The sequence below is a fragment of the Dunckerocampus dactyliophorus genome, chromosome 1 (genome assembly GCF_027744805.1).
Source record: "Dunckerocampus dactyliophorus isolate RoL2022-P2 chromosome 1, RoL_Ddac_1.1, whole genome shotgun sequence".
NCBI classification, from domain to species: domain Eukaryota; kingdom Metazoa; phylum Chordata; class Actinopteri; order Syngnathiformes; family Syngnathidae; genus Dunckerocampus; species Dunckerocampus dactyliophorus.
The window spans coordinates 29,205,879-29,219,490 of record NC_072819.1 but is presented as its reverse complement, the minus strand read 5'-3'; the positions used below and the strand labels follow the sequence as shown (position 1 = coordinate 29,219,490).

At 40.4% G+C, this 13,612-nt stretch overlaps 1 protein-coding gene across 3 annotated transcripts in view; it reads left to right on the top strand.

Annotated features, from left to right (window-relative positions):
- The window catches only part of rerea (arginine-glutamic acid dipeptide (RE) repeats a), a 200,797-nt gene that overhangs the window by 139,756 nt on the left and 47,429 nt on the right, over window positions 1–13,612 (top strand). For all 3 annotated transcript variants that reach the window (XM_054768130.1, XM_054768122.1, XM_054768138.1), the window contains exons 4-5: window positions 6,904–7,009; window positions 11,778–11,874. In XM_054768130.1, the coding sequence (XP_054624105.1) occupies window positions 6,904–7,009; window positions 11,778–11,874 (203 nt within the window). The remainder of the gene's footprint in view (window positions 1–6,903; window positions 7,010–11,777; window positions 11,875–13,612) is intronic.

The window sequence follows — 13,612 nt, the reverse complement described above, 5'->3', positions numbered from 1 at the left end:
TGTCTTGTGTGTGTGCGCGTGCGTGTTTCTGTGTGTGCCGTCCAGATGGAAGTGCTTATGATGTGCTGGCACATCTTTCCGCCTCAGAAAAAGAGGCAGGAAAAAAGGTAGAGAAAGACTTACCAAATGAAGACAAGCAAAGTAAGAAGTGTAAATCCCTTCCAATCGGCTCCATCATCTCTGTGGTACGTTTGTGTGTTGTTGCTAGTGCATGTGTGATCCTCCCAGCCAGCTTTCTTCCCGCCTCCCCCCTTCCCTAATCTTATCATGTCGGAGTTGAAGATTAGGCCTTCCAGATCTCATCTCTTCCTCCAAATGCCACAATCAGTCTTTTGTTCTTTGTTCGTGGTCGCTCTCTTAACATCTTAACATCTTAACGTGCACATGCCCTATCCAAAAGCTCATCCTTGGTTCCCATTTGAGCTTGTGCCTGTCAAAGTCACACGGCTACCAGCAGTGATGGGTTCTGCTCCAGCCCTCCCGTGCTCTCTAGGCGCAGTGGCTAACTAAGATGTTAGCTCAGCAGCCTGCTAGCCAACCCGGACTGCTCAACATTCCTTGCTAACACAAAGCGACTGCTGTCCCCCTCCCTCCTTCCTTGTCCATGTGTTGGAGATCTGTCTTTCCTTTCCTTCTTTACTTCTGGCTGCCACCTTCTGAAGGAAGTCATAGATCCTGCTTGCTGATGTCACTAGTGCAAGGAGGGAGGGTTGGCGGGGGTCACTAACAGAGTTAGCAGAGGAAGAAGAGAGTGTTTGAAAAGCAGAGAAAATAAACAGAGGTTTCCTGTTAATGAGGTGCACTGGGGCCCTGGCGTGTGGGAGCACGAGGGTCTGGTTTTGTTTAAAAGCAAAGCTCTAGTGTTACAGTGTGCAGAAGAAGAAGAGGGGGGTGGCGGCGAGGAGTGGAGGCCATTGGGTTTGCAGGTTACAGGTTGTCACAATGTTCCTTTAGTAATAACTAACTGTAATTGTACAGGATGCCATGAACAAATGTACAGGAAAAGGCCTCACCACTTGTTTTGCATTAAAAAGCACTGTATTGATTTCAGCCTCTTCCACACTCCCCACCTTCTTTTTTTATTGTTTTTTTTTTATTTTTAGATTGACTCCCTTAAATAACACCTAAGTGTTTCCGATGTCTTCTCTCTTCATTGTGATGTGCTGGAAGACAGGGCTGCAGCTGTACAGGTGACTGCTAGCGGTGTACACTAAAATGTATTTTTGGTTCGGTTCAGTTTCTTGAAGTGCTTGGTTCGGTTAATTTTCGGTGCAGAAAAAAAGACTTAAAATTATTTTATTTAAGAAAATGCAAACAGAACGTTTAAAACAAAAAATAATAATAATTGACCCATTTGGGTGATATTTTAAATAAATTAAACTGAGTTTTTTTGTTTTTTTTTAATAGAAAAATAATAATAAAGTGTTATATAAATAAACTGTTGTATTAAACCATTGTTTAAACATTGTGGTAAAATGTAATGGACAGTTACAGTTAAATAGCACGTGAAGTCCAGCCATCTGTTGTAAGTGAAATAAGGACATACTGAATGTGATAGCTCCTTGACGACATCACTTTTAGCTTTTTCATAAAGTGTCGGTATAACTTTCTGGCTAAAGTGAGCACAAGATGGTATTTCGTAGCCAGGTTCAAAAACTTTAATCATATACAGATATATGATATGATATACATATTCAAAAATGATTAGACCACCCTTGTTTCTTCAGTTTATTGATCCATTTTATTGGATCAATTTAAAGGTACATTTGTTTTACAAAAAGTGATGATAACAAATATAGCTCATAAGAGTTGAATTTAAGAGCTGATATCTAGCAACTTCCATGGTTTTCTTGGTAAAGAAATTTCTGATTTCTTTTTCCTTGTAGATGTAACATTCACTGCCGGATGATGCCGCTTTAAGTGCGCTAACATGTTAGACGTGTTTCCTGCAGCATACCCGATATCCGTGGAACAGTGCCGACACACAACTTTGGATTTATCCACTTGCCTTTGTCCATCCGTAATTTTAACAGGGAAGCCATAGTGTTCCCAAACAGGAGATCGTTGTGAGATTGGAGGTTCTTCCAGCTCAGGCTTCTCGCTTGCATTTGCCATGATGCCATTTGTCACGACTGCAAGCTACTAGCCTTCCTCCCCCTCAATCAGTAGTGTACGACACTCAGAGGCGTCTGTGCGGAAACTCGCCCAGGACTTTAGGTGCAAGTGAAGCGCTTAGATCACTCTAGCAATACATTTAATGAGAAAAATAGAATAAAATATAACCGAAACGGTACGCAAGTGGACAGAACCGAACATGCAGAACCGAAAAGGTTCAATACATCCATGTGAACTGTTACACCCGTAGTGACTGTACACACATGCAGCCACACAATTACACCTTTTCCACTGTAGCAAACGTTGGTGTTGATGCTGGATTAAGTTTGAGGCCAGGGAGGAACCGTATTGGCTGCAAACTGACTCTGACACCGGTTTCATTTTCCATTGTCTTGGGGAGCAGTGTCAGTACATCACAGGGATTAAGTCTCCGATCAGGATATAACATTACAAGCGTTGACCATTTGTTAATCAAAACACACAACTCACTATAGTCCTCGACACTGCACATTACAGTGTTCCCTCGTTTAACGCCGCGGTTAAGTGAAATCCGTGTAGTAGAAGTAGATTTTTTTTTTTTTCGTTTTTATGTACGTTTTTTTGTTCATTATACATTTTTTTGTTTACAAGACAAAAACGTTTTCCTATAAAAAGAAAAATGTGATAGTTTTTAGAAATAACAAATTTAATTTTAATGATCAATCCACGAGGTTGGACACGTAAGAAATTACTAATAGTGACTCACGGGAATTTTACAATTCCTCTGACGGCTCTGCTGTAGTGTCTTTTTCCGCTCAAGCCCTTGGTGCAGGTGTCTTTTTCCGAGTGAAGAACATAGTTATGGGTAGTTATTGGCGCTTTTTTTCTTCCCTTCGATTATATTTGAGAACTGTAGTGAACGAAACATCAGAGGGTCCCATTCTTCTGCAGCTTGCTGAAGTGAATTGCCATTCTCACCATGGCTTCCAAGCAATCAAGTGTTAGTCCATCCTCCTCGTCTTTATCAACACTTGTCTCCTCTTCTTCCTCATCCTCGCTTGGTGGCTTCGTCAGTCAGCGGTTGTGAGTGGGCATCAGTCAGGGCATTCATGTCATCAGGAGTCATATCATTAAAGCATTAAAGTTATATCGTCGACATTGAGGTTTGTTGGGGAGAAACAAACACACAGCACTAAAGAGCCACACTGCTAGCAGTTGAACAATTATGTAAATTAGGCAGTCCCTACAGTCCCTTAACCAATCGGGACGCCAAACACAATGCGCATTCATACACTGTAAAAAAAAAAAAAAAAAAGAAAAAAAGCATGGTACTCTGTAAAAAAAAAATTGCGCACAAAAAAAACCTCAGTGTAACAGCAAGTCCACGTAAAGTGAACCGCGTTGTAGAGAGGGAACACTGTATTTGCAAGTAAAAATATAAATATCAAGGTGCAAAAATGTAAAAAAAATGAAGGTGCAAAACATTTTAACATAAAGATTGCACGTTGCAGGCTTCGGGTTTGTGGGGAGCTCGCAGTGAGGGAAGGATGATGATCCATTTCATCACCATTGTTTTCTGACAGAAAGATAAAAACATGTTCAACAGGAACACAGTTGCACAATAAATGTTACTTGTTACATGACGGTTTACAATGAAAGTAGTTTGCTTCCGAGACACAAATGAGAAGGGGAGGTTGGCGAAGCTTGAATTAATTCGACAATAGCAAGCTAGCATGCTAATGTTAACAGCAGGCTAGTATTTACACCCAAAACTGTGTTGTGAACATTAAATTAAACAAATACAACCTACGGGAGTCACTTGTGCCCAAGTCTTCTTTTAGCCTCCAGGGTTTTGGTGGAGTTCGAAGAAGTACATCTTTGTGGTATTTAAAACACCAGCACCAGCAAACAGGCATGCTGGTGTCTGTGGCCCAAAATATTTTGTCGAGCTCCTCAAAATAATGGATTACTCTCCTCTGACTACTGCCACTCCTGCTTAGGTCATTCTTTTGGTCTCTGTAGTCCTTCTTTAATGTCTTAGGTTTGTTAATTGTTAAAAAAAAAACACTGCAGCCATCTTGCCTCTTGAAGCATTAAGTATTAGCTGGGTTCTTCTCTGGGTTCTGCACTTCTTCGAATGTCCAAATGGACAGCGGGTTTCCTCCGGTATCCATGTTATCGGAGCATTTTCCATCGTTAGAGTTTCAATGCACTGTAATAAAGATGGAGTTAATTCGCATACTTTGTTTTTTAGGTAACCCCGCCCACCCATTATGGAACGGTTCGCTCACTTGGCCCAGCAAGCTTTTGCAGCCAGAGTTGAACCAAAAAAAGACAGCTTCAGTTCGACTCAATTGTGGAACCATGACAATGCAAAAGCAAAGCTCTGAGTACTAGCACCAAAAAAGCTCCAAACCATTCACAGTGGACAGGGGCAAAAGAGAACTGCTCAACCATTATGGATCCAAGGGGCCAGGCGCCTGAAGCCAGTGAGAGGGAGAATTAACTGATTCGTATAATGCCTGCGTTGTCTCAGCCACTTTCTGAGTCCCACTGCTTTGTTAATACAGATAAAGTCTGTATTTGGAGTGAGAGTGACTATTTCCAAAGTATTTCTAGTATAATGGTGCCCCACATCTTTCCCCCTCCTTACAACCCAGGCACTGTGTTTGAGTGTGGCCAAGAATGCCACAGGCCAAACTGAGCCAGTGAAGGGCGGGGAGGCGCTATTGTGCTCGGCCCCAAAGCATGACTCTGAGATTTATATTGCCGTACTCAATGAAGGGCTAGCCTTGTACCCTTGTATGTATAAGTCTCTCCAAATGTCAATATTTCGTCCCTCCTGCCTTAATCCAACCCCTCCCCGCTTCTCTGCTGTCTGTCTCGCTCTGCTTTCTGTACCTTTTTTCATTTCCACGTCTCAGCATTGGGTTTGTCTTTTGGCCTCCTCAGCTTGTGAGCAGTATTGAGGGCTTCAGGAAGAGGCACAGGACAGGGCCGGCCATGTTTAGCCTCTGGCAGGACACACAAAGATGGCTGACATTGTGCAGGGGCTTTAGCAGCAAAGAAGATTTTTGTGGTTCTCCTTATTTCCTCTGGTTTCTATGGTACATGTAATAAGTCAGGACAATACAAGCATTTTTTTTTTTTATCTAGACTCCTAGCATTTCAGCACCCCATCATTTACTCACCATGTTTTTATCACACCACATTTTTACCGAGTTGTCATAATTGAAAGCTGTGCTTTTCTCCCACATCCACTCCATATGTTGCACTCTGGGTCTTCCTCCCACTTCTTTCCAAGAGGGCTTAATGCCACTGTGAACCTTTCAAACAGCAATATGCTCTGCAGAGTAGTAGCTATTTTGGACGCTTAATAGCTGGCCTCGCATTTACTCTTCTGCAATGCACCTTAATGTTGTTAAAGCACATTTTTCAGCATTAAATGAAATGTTCAAGGCAGCACACTGGTAATATTTACAGTCTTTGAGTATTAATTATATCCTCTATAAGCACTAGATAACTGCTTGTTTGGCAGTAGCAGTCCAGAAGCCAACCATGCCTATAAAGTGGATAGAAACTGTAGCGATTGGGTGGGTGGGCAAACTGCTGGAGGGCAGGGAGGAGGGGGATGTGACATCACTGCACAGATTTCTTCACACTCTGCTGAGGTTCTGTCTCAGTCGATTAGTGTGTGTCTCTCTGTCTTGTCCAAGTGTGTGTGCTTATTTGTGAATACTGAAGAGTCAATGCAGCTGACTGACTGACTGCATACCAGCTGCTGTTTAACATGTCCAGGCTCACTTTCTCCTCTGTGCTCAAGGTTGAAGTCACAAGGGCAAGAAAATAGAGTGGAGGGCTGGAATGAGAACGATTAATGAAAAGAGGAGGGCAGCAGTTTGGAGGAGAATGGGAAAACAAGCTTGCAGGGATGCTTGGCTCAACCCCCTCCTCTGTGACATAATAGAACAATGTACTCAAAATATCTGAACTCATGTTCCTGTACACACACAAAATAATTAGATAGCAAGAAACAGAACAGGTATGTTAAACTGACTTTTTTGCTACCCCGTACCTTTCCATTGAGGCATTTCCTTATTCCTCTGGTTTGTGTGTCATGCACAGCTTGATAAGATAGCATCACAGTCCAGCAGTCTCTCCAAATAGTCTATCAAACTACCGCAATGTTATATTGGTTTTATGTGAAGCCACAATAAAAATATTTTAAAAATACTTACATAGAATGAAATAATAATATTTTGCCTTTTTAATCCCTTACTTCATTTCATTTCTGGCATCACTTTCAAGCAATTTTCCTCTCACCCGCCCCCCTTTTGTTTTCCACTTGTATGTCTTCTCACCGCTGTGCTTCCACCTTCTGTCCATCTAAGGAATTACAAGCTTCCTTTGTTGTGCACTTTTATTCCAAAACCAGAAGATGGCAGCATATTTAGCATGAAAAAAATGATGCAGCCCTATGCCTTGTGTATTAAAAAAGCCTAACTGCATGTTAGATTAATTCAATATTTTGAGTCAGACAATGCCTTGATTGATTTATTGGTGTGAAATGAACCCCCTTTACAACTGACAATACCGTTCTTACCCACCTCTTTGCTTTATTAAAGCTGTAAATGCTCTTCAATCCCTGGATAATTTGGTCTCCCTGCATGCTGTGCTGGCATCATCTATGTCAGTCAGAATCACTACGCAGCATCCGTGTTGAAGAAGGACCAGTTTGTGATGTCGTGGTCAAACAAAATTTTGCCTAGTCTGTCTTCCTCACTGTCTTTGCATGTGTCTTTGTTGCAGAGTAAACGGGACCATCTGCTGATGAATGTCAAATGGTACTACCGCCAGTCAGAAGTGCCCGACTCTGTCTACCAGCACCTGGTGCAGGATCGTCACAATGAGAACGGTAAGACTGCACAATGTTACACAAGTATCCCTCCTTCACATACACGCACACAACTGACTGCTTTCCAGATGTGTTGAGCTGTGGGTTGCATTTCAAACAGGAAACTGGTGTCCCAGGCAGAGAAGCAAATTCAGTGGTGGTGCACTGTTCCCCTGGTAACAACATTCCTTCAGCGGCAGGCAGCAGTGCTGTCAAGTGTTAATAACTTGCAGTGCCATGTGGCCCTTGAGCATACACACACACAAAACAGCACCGGGGGCTCGCATTAACACATAAACATGTCCAGCAATACAACATTGTCAACATAAATAAAATGTCCTGGATCTGAGGCCCTCTCCAGGCAAACACAATGATGGTTCAGTTTAAAAAGTATTTTAAAGTAATTTCTTCTTTTGTCTACAGGTCACGTTTTCAGTGTTGGCATTATACATAGGGTTGGGCATTGTTTGAATTGGAACGATTCTGATTCCTCGTCTTGATTCCAGTTGTATAAGCCACACGTGTCCAAGTCATAAAATGCCATATTGTGGCGCGCACGAGTCTGTGAGGATCAGTCAGCTCTTTATTTGACAGCAGCCAATCATGAGCTATGAAAAAACTACCAACGAGCTTGTCAACCCATTGGAAATTTCAGGAGGTCATTATTTAATATGTGTAACTCACGGAGGGTTTCATCTTACAAACAACATTAATAGGCCTGTCACAATAATCGAAAAAAACAGCCGAAAATGATGACGCCCTCGATAAGTTGACATTTGAATGTATGCATGTGTTTGCATGTCTGCTCATCTCTCTGTGATACACAGGCTGGATGACAAGAGGGTTCACTCTGCATCTGTCTGTGTGCATTGGTTGTATAGTGGAATGAACGAAGAGAGTGGGATCTCATCTCATTCAGTCTCTTTGTGGAGGCGGGGCTACCAGCTACTACCCTACTAACCTAGCAGCAGTTAGCTTCGTGAGCCAGCATACACATGAATGACGGCACAAAAGCATGTGGGAATGTGTGTGACTATTTCAGTTTTAAACAGAATGAACACGGTGAGCGCATGAACACCGATGGCCGACACGGGCAGTTTTCTGGGGAGAAAAAACTACCGATGGAGGTGCTTGGGCAGCGGAGCTTTCGTCCTGACAGTCAACGCTTACTGAGGCGTTTGGTTGGCAAATATAAACAAAACAGTGCAAAATGGGGCAAACGCACAGCCAGTGTCCCTGGCTAAATAGCAAAAACATACATACAGGGAACTTCTGTGTCAAGCTAATGGCTCACATGGTACATCGTACACTATACTTGAGTACCATCTAGAGGTTCAAATGTGAATTACACCTCATGAAAATAATGAATGAAAAAATTCTTTAAAAAATGTTGCCGATAAAATTGAATATCGACGATAATTTCTAGCACAAGTATCGACCAGAAAAATCTGTTATTGTGACATGTCAAAACATTAAACTCATCACACAGCAACTTAACACACAAACGTTATACTTGAGAAATATAGAAACATGTACCAATACGAGTGTAATAACAAAAAAATCCCCAACATTTTAAAGTTATTCCATAATGCATTTAGTTTGAGAAAACCATTTCATTGGAGGAGCATAGAAAGCATAGAAAATGGTGGATGGCTCTGCTATACTGCTTCTGTTCACCAGAGGGAGCCAGAGGACTCAGAGCACATCAAAACTAGGAATCCAAATTGAAAAATTTTAACAATCCCGCTAGAATCACAATTAGTTAGTCTCAGTTCCCATCGATGCTCGAGGCTCAATGGCCAACCCTAATTATACACTCCTTATTTATTATATTATCTTCAAATATTTTCTTTTTTAAAACTTAACTGCACACATTACTTTTTGGCATGTCATGGTGTAAGTGGGTATGTTTTTAACTTTAGAGTGGGGAAAAACCTATATAATACCTATAAAAATGTACACCTATATAATACCTGTGAGTGTATTATTGCATATGTTTTCATTTATTTTATTTTATTTCACCAGCTGGAAGCAAACATACCTTCTATACATTATGTACATCCTGTCCATTCTAATGTAGTTTGCATACAGACGTGAAAAAATTACGACACTCCACAGACTCTTCTCCTCTACAACTGCTGCACACAAAAGGGACATGTCTGTAAAATCTGCAAGTTAGCAGTGTAGAGAGTGGCTGACAGCAGCTCCTGTGCTTGTTAATAAAGTGATTGAAGTGCATCGTGAGTCTCTCCTTAACCGTAAATAGCAGCAGTAGAGTAGTATTCTACACTGGTCTCTATGTGTCAGCAACGTTACACTGATGAGACAATAGCCACCAGGAAGTACACTGTCAATGCTAACGTGTGAGTGTCTTATTTTATTTACATTTAAGATGGCTTACTTTCGATTATTATGTCTACTGTATTGGGTAATACAAGTGTTAAGGTGACTATAGAGGTGTTATTTCATGTCTATAGGGTGTTAATAATGGTACAAACTGTATTTATAAGGTCATCAGCAAATATGGAAAATATTAAATTTATTAATATAAAATCCTACTTTGAGGAAATTCACTTATCACGGTCAGGTATGGAACAAATCAACCGCACTAAACAAGGGACGGCTCTTGAAGATATCCGTATTACATGCAATGTAACCAAGGGTGGATTTACCATTAGGCAAACACAGACAATTGCCTCTGGCCCTGAGATTTCCAGAGGCCCCCAAAAATTTCATAAAAAGTTATTTATTTTTTTCTTTGATTTAAAGTACAAATTACTGTTTTACTCTTAATTTGCGTGCTTAATACTCCATCAACATTGTTAATTTAGAATAATCGGTCTGACTGCTCCCCCCTCCCTTCCCATGCAATGAACTATTCCATGTCACTGCCCATGTGCAGATTGATTCAGGAAGATGGCAGCAAAAACAAAGTTGTTGAAGATGATGAAGCCACGTTACAGTTGTGTGACAAAGTGTTTGCCCCCTTCCTGATTTTTTTTTTTTTTTTTGCATGTTTGTCACACTTAAATGTTTCAGATCATCAAGAGTTCTGTTCATCATCAAATATTTCTTATTAAAGAAAAAAAAATCCAAACCTAAATGTCCCTCTGTGGAAAAAGTGATTGCCCCCTAACCTAATAAATGGTTGGGCCACCTTAGCTGCAAAAACTGCAATGAAGCGTTTGTGATAACTTGCAACGAGTTTCTTTTGGTGCTGTGGAGCAATTTTGGCTCACTCATGTTTGCAGAATTTATGTAATTCAGCCACATTGGCCATTGTTAGCCATTTAAATTTGGATTTTTTTCTCCTTTAATAATAAAAGGTTTCATTTAAAAACTGCATTTTGTGTTCAGTTGTGTTGTCATTGGTGAATTAAGACACAAAAGCGATTGTGTGTAAGGTAAATGCCACAGCCCAAGTGTGGCAATATTTTGGTTTTAAACAGAATGAACAAGGTGAGCACATGAACACAGACGAATCGATATGCCGCATTTGTTTGAAAGTAGTGACGAGTAGTGACGGGTAATACGACAAGTGCAGCAGAGCTTTGTCCCGACAGTCAACGCTGACTGAGACGTTTGGTCGGCAAAGTAAATATAAAAAAAACAACGCAAAATGCTGCGTGCTCACAGACGGATAGACATAGTCGGATAGACACTGCAAAAGAAATGCAACCTTTAAATACGGTTGAAAAGCTAACATTTCGGGAAATGTTAGAAATGTTTGACAGACAGTGCAAATTGCCTGGGAGAATGTACATGTACCTGTATATGTCACAAACAGCAACTCCTGAACTATATAACCAAGTGAAAGAAGACATGTTGTAGGACATCAGAAACATTGCATTTTGGTCTGCCACCACAGATATGTGGTCCAGCTCAAATATGACCCCCTACATTAGTTTACGAATACACTACATAACTTCAAAACACTCCAATAAAAAAAAAATTGGAGTGTTTTTTTTTCTTAACAGAGACAGGGTGGATTTTTTTTATTGTTTTTGGTTATGATCATGATTTTTATTTAGCTGCAGTTTTTGCTAAAAGAGCCTGAGAGTCTATTTTATTTTCATTTAGTTTTTTGTTGTCTTTTTTGTTTGTTTGTTTGTTTGTTTAAATTATCATGTTTAATTTATTTAAAAGCACTTAGCATTCCAATTACAATGTTAAATACTCTTGAGAAATTAAAGTTTATTGCTTTTGATACAATGCACTCTCATTATGCCATTTAAATAATTGAAAAAATGGTCTCAAAAAATGTTGTCAATAATATGGATTATTGACAATCATTTGTAGGGCAATTATCATCCAGCAAAATTTGATAATAGGCAGGCCTAATATCATGTGTTGTCGGAACCAAATATAGTATATTTATGATTTGTCCACCGGAGGGTAAAAGTGTCCATGAAATGTGGTGCTCTATTGTCCACAGTGTGTTCTTGCAGCAGGGACTCTGGATTATATTCGGGTTAATATCACAAGGCCCGACTACAGTGGTCACATGCTACAACTCGGCTCATTCATCAAAGCAGCGCCTCATCCTCTGTGCTGCTGATGTGTCTTAACCCCCGCAAGAATCATTTAAGTAGCGGACTGAACATAAAGTCCTCACCTCAGGGGAACAAACTTTATTGGCTGATTTGAATAACGAGGCATAATATTGACCTCTGCGCCTGTTACCCTGGTGATATGTACAGTCGAACTATCATGCATTTTTTTCTCTTCATGCTAAGCAGATGACATCCTGCATTCGGTCCAATTGAATTTTTTATTTATTTTATTACAGACTCTGGACGAGAGCTGGTTATCACAGACCCAGTGGTCAGGAGTCGAGAGCTCTTCATCTCTGACTATGTGGACACATACCATGCTGCTGCTCTCAGGTATGTACAAACATATCTCAGCATACGTGCTGCACTCACACAGGTAAATATTGTCTTCACACAACTTGTATGACCTTGCATACTTTGTGGTTTACAAGCCATTCTTTTAGAGAATGATATAGATTATACACAGCTCACTTTGCAGTATGCAATCTGTTCCACATTTAAGATTTTTTGCTTAGAAACCAGTCTGAAAAAGACGTGTTGTCTTAGATTTATGATGTACAGATTTATACATGCAAACCAGCAGGTGGCACCAGACAACTTTTCCCCATGCAGTCAAAGATTTTGTTTCTGTTACTCACACACACCAGTGACCTGGAGTCCTGACACAGACCCACAGGAAAAAAAAAGTGTCTCAAAGGTTGTGCAAATAAGCAAACAGAGGAGGAGTTATTTTACGATAACGGTGATCAATGAAGCAAACTCGTTAAACACGCAGCAGCTAAAAAATATGATATCCTATCGAGCTAACAAGATTTTTTTTACTGTGATTTTGCATTTAATTTTTTTTCCAAAAGTAGCTCTTGAAAAAGAGGGGTTGTCTTATATTCAGGTCAATACAGTCGACTATTGCTAACCAATATTGTACTGAGCGGTCTAGGACAAAGATGTGTGCATCACTGTCCACTGTCACTACAGTGTCCATTACAGTTCTATGGTCACTATCATATTTTTCCTCTTCGGTTCCCTTTTGTGCAGCAATACAAGAATACGCACAAAAAACAAGCAAAACACAATTTAAGCTGCTTGCTGAACTGAAGTCCTACTCGATAGTCACACCTGATGACAGCGCCACTTATGAAGCAATCGATTAATTGAACGATTTTTTTAAAAAACAGATCGATAATTATGACGCCTTTGATAAATTCAAATGTGCATGTATGGGTGTGTGTTTCTTCTGCTCGTCTCTCTTTACCACACTGGCCGGATTACAAGAGGGTTCACTCTGCATCTGTCTGTGCGCATTGGTTCTATAGTGGAATGAACGTAGCGAGTGAACTCTATTGTCAGCCATTCGGCCTCTTTGTCCCAGTGAATGGAGGCGGGGCTTCTAGTGAGTGGACACTGAATGCTAGCACCAAATTAGCCTCATGAGAAAGCATATGCTAACATGAATGAAGGCACAGAAGCGTTAGTTCCTAAAGTGAACGCAACAGCCCCAGAGTGGGAATATTTTGGTTTTAAACAGAATAAACAAGGTGAGTGCATGAACACCGACGCACCAATATGTTGCATTTGTTCAAAAGTAGTGACGAGGAAGCAGGGGAACACAAGCAACTTGTATGCACATTTGAAACACAACCATCCTTTTTAGTTTTCCCACCTGGAAAAAAAAATCTACCGCTGGAGGTGCAGCAGAGCCTTCATCCCAACAGCCAACGCTTACTGAGGCATTTGGTCGGCAAAGCAAATACAAACAAAACATCGCAAAATGGTGCACACTCACAGACAGTGTCGCTCGCTACATTGCAAAAAAAAAAAAAAAATGCAACCATTCAATAGGGTTGAAAAGCCAACAGTTCTGGAAATGTTAAAAATGTTTGATAGACAGTACAAATTGCCTGGGAGAACGTACATGTCACAAACATGTTGTTCGTTTGTTTAATATATTGTATTTAAAACCTCTTGACATTCAGATTATGATGTTAAATACCCTTGAGAAATCAAAGTTTATTGCTTTTGATACAATGTTATTATGCAATATAAATAATAACACAATGGCCTCAAAAAATTT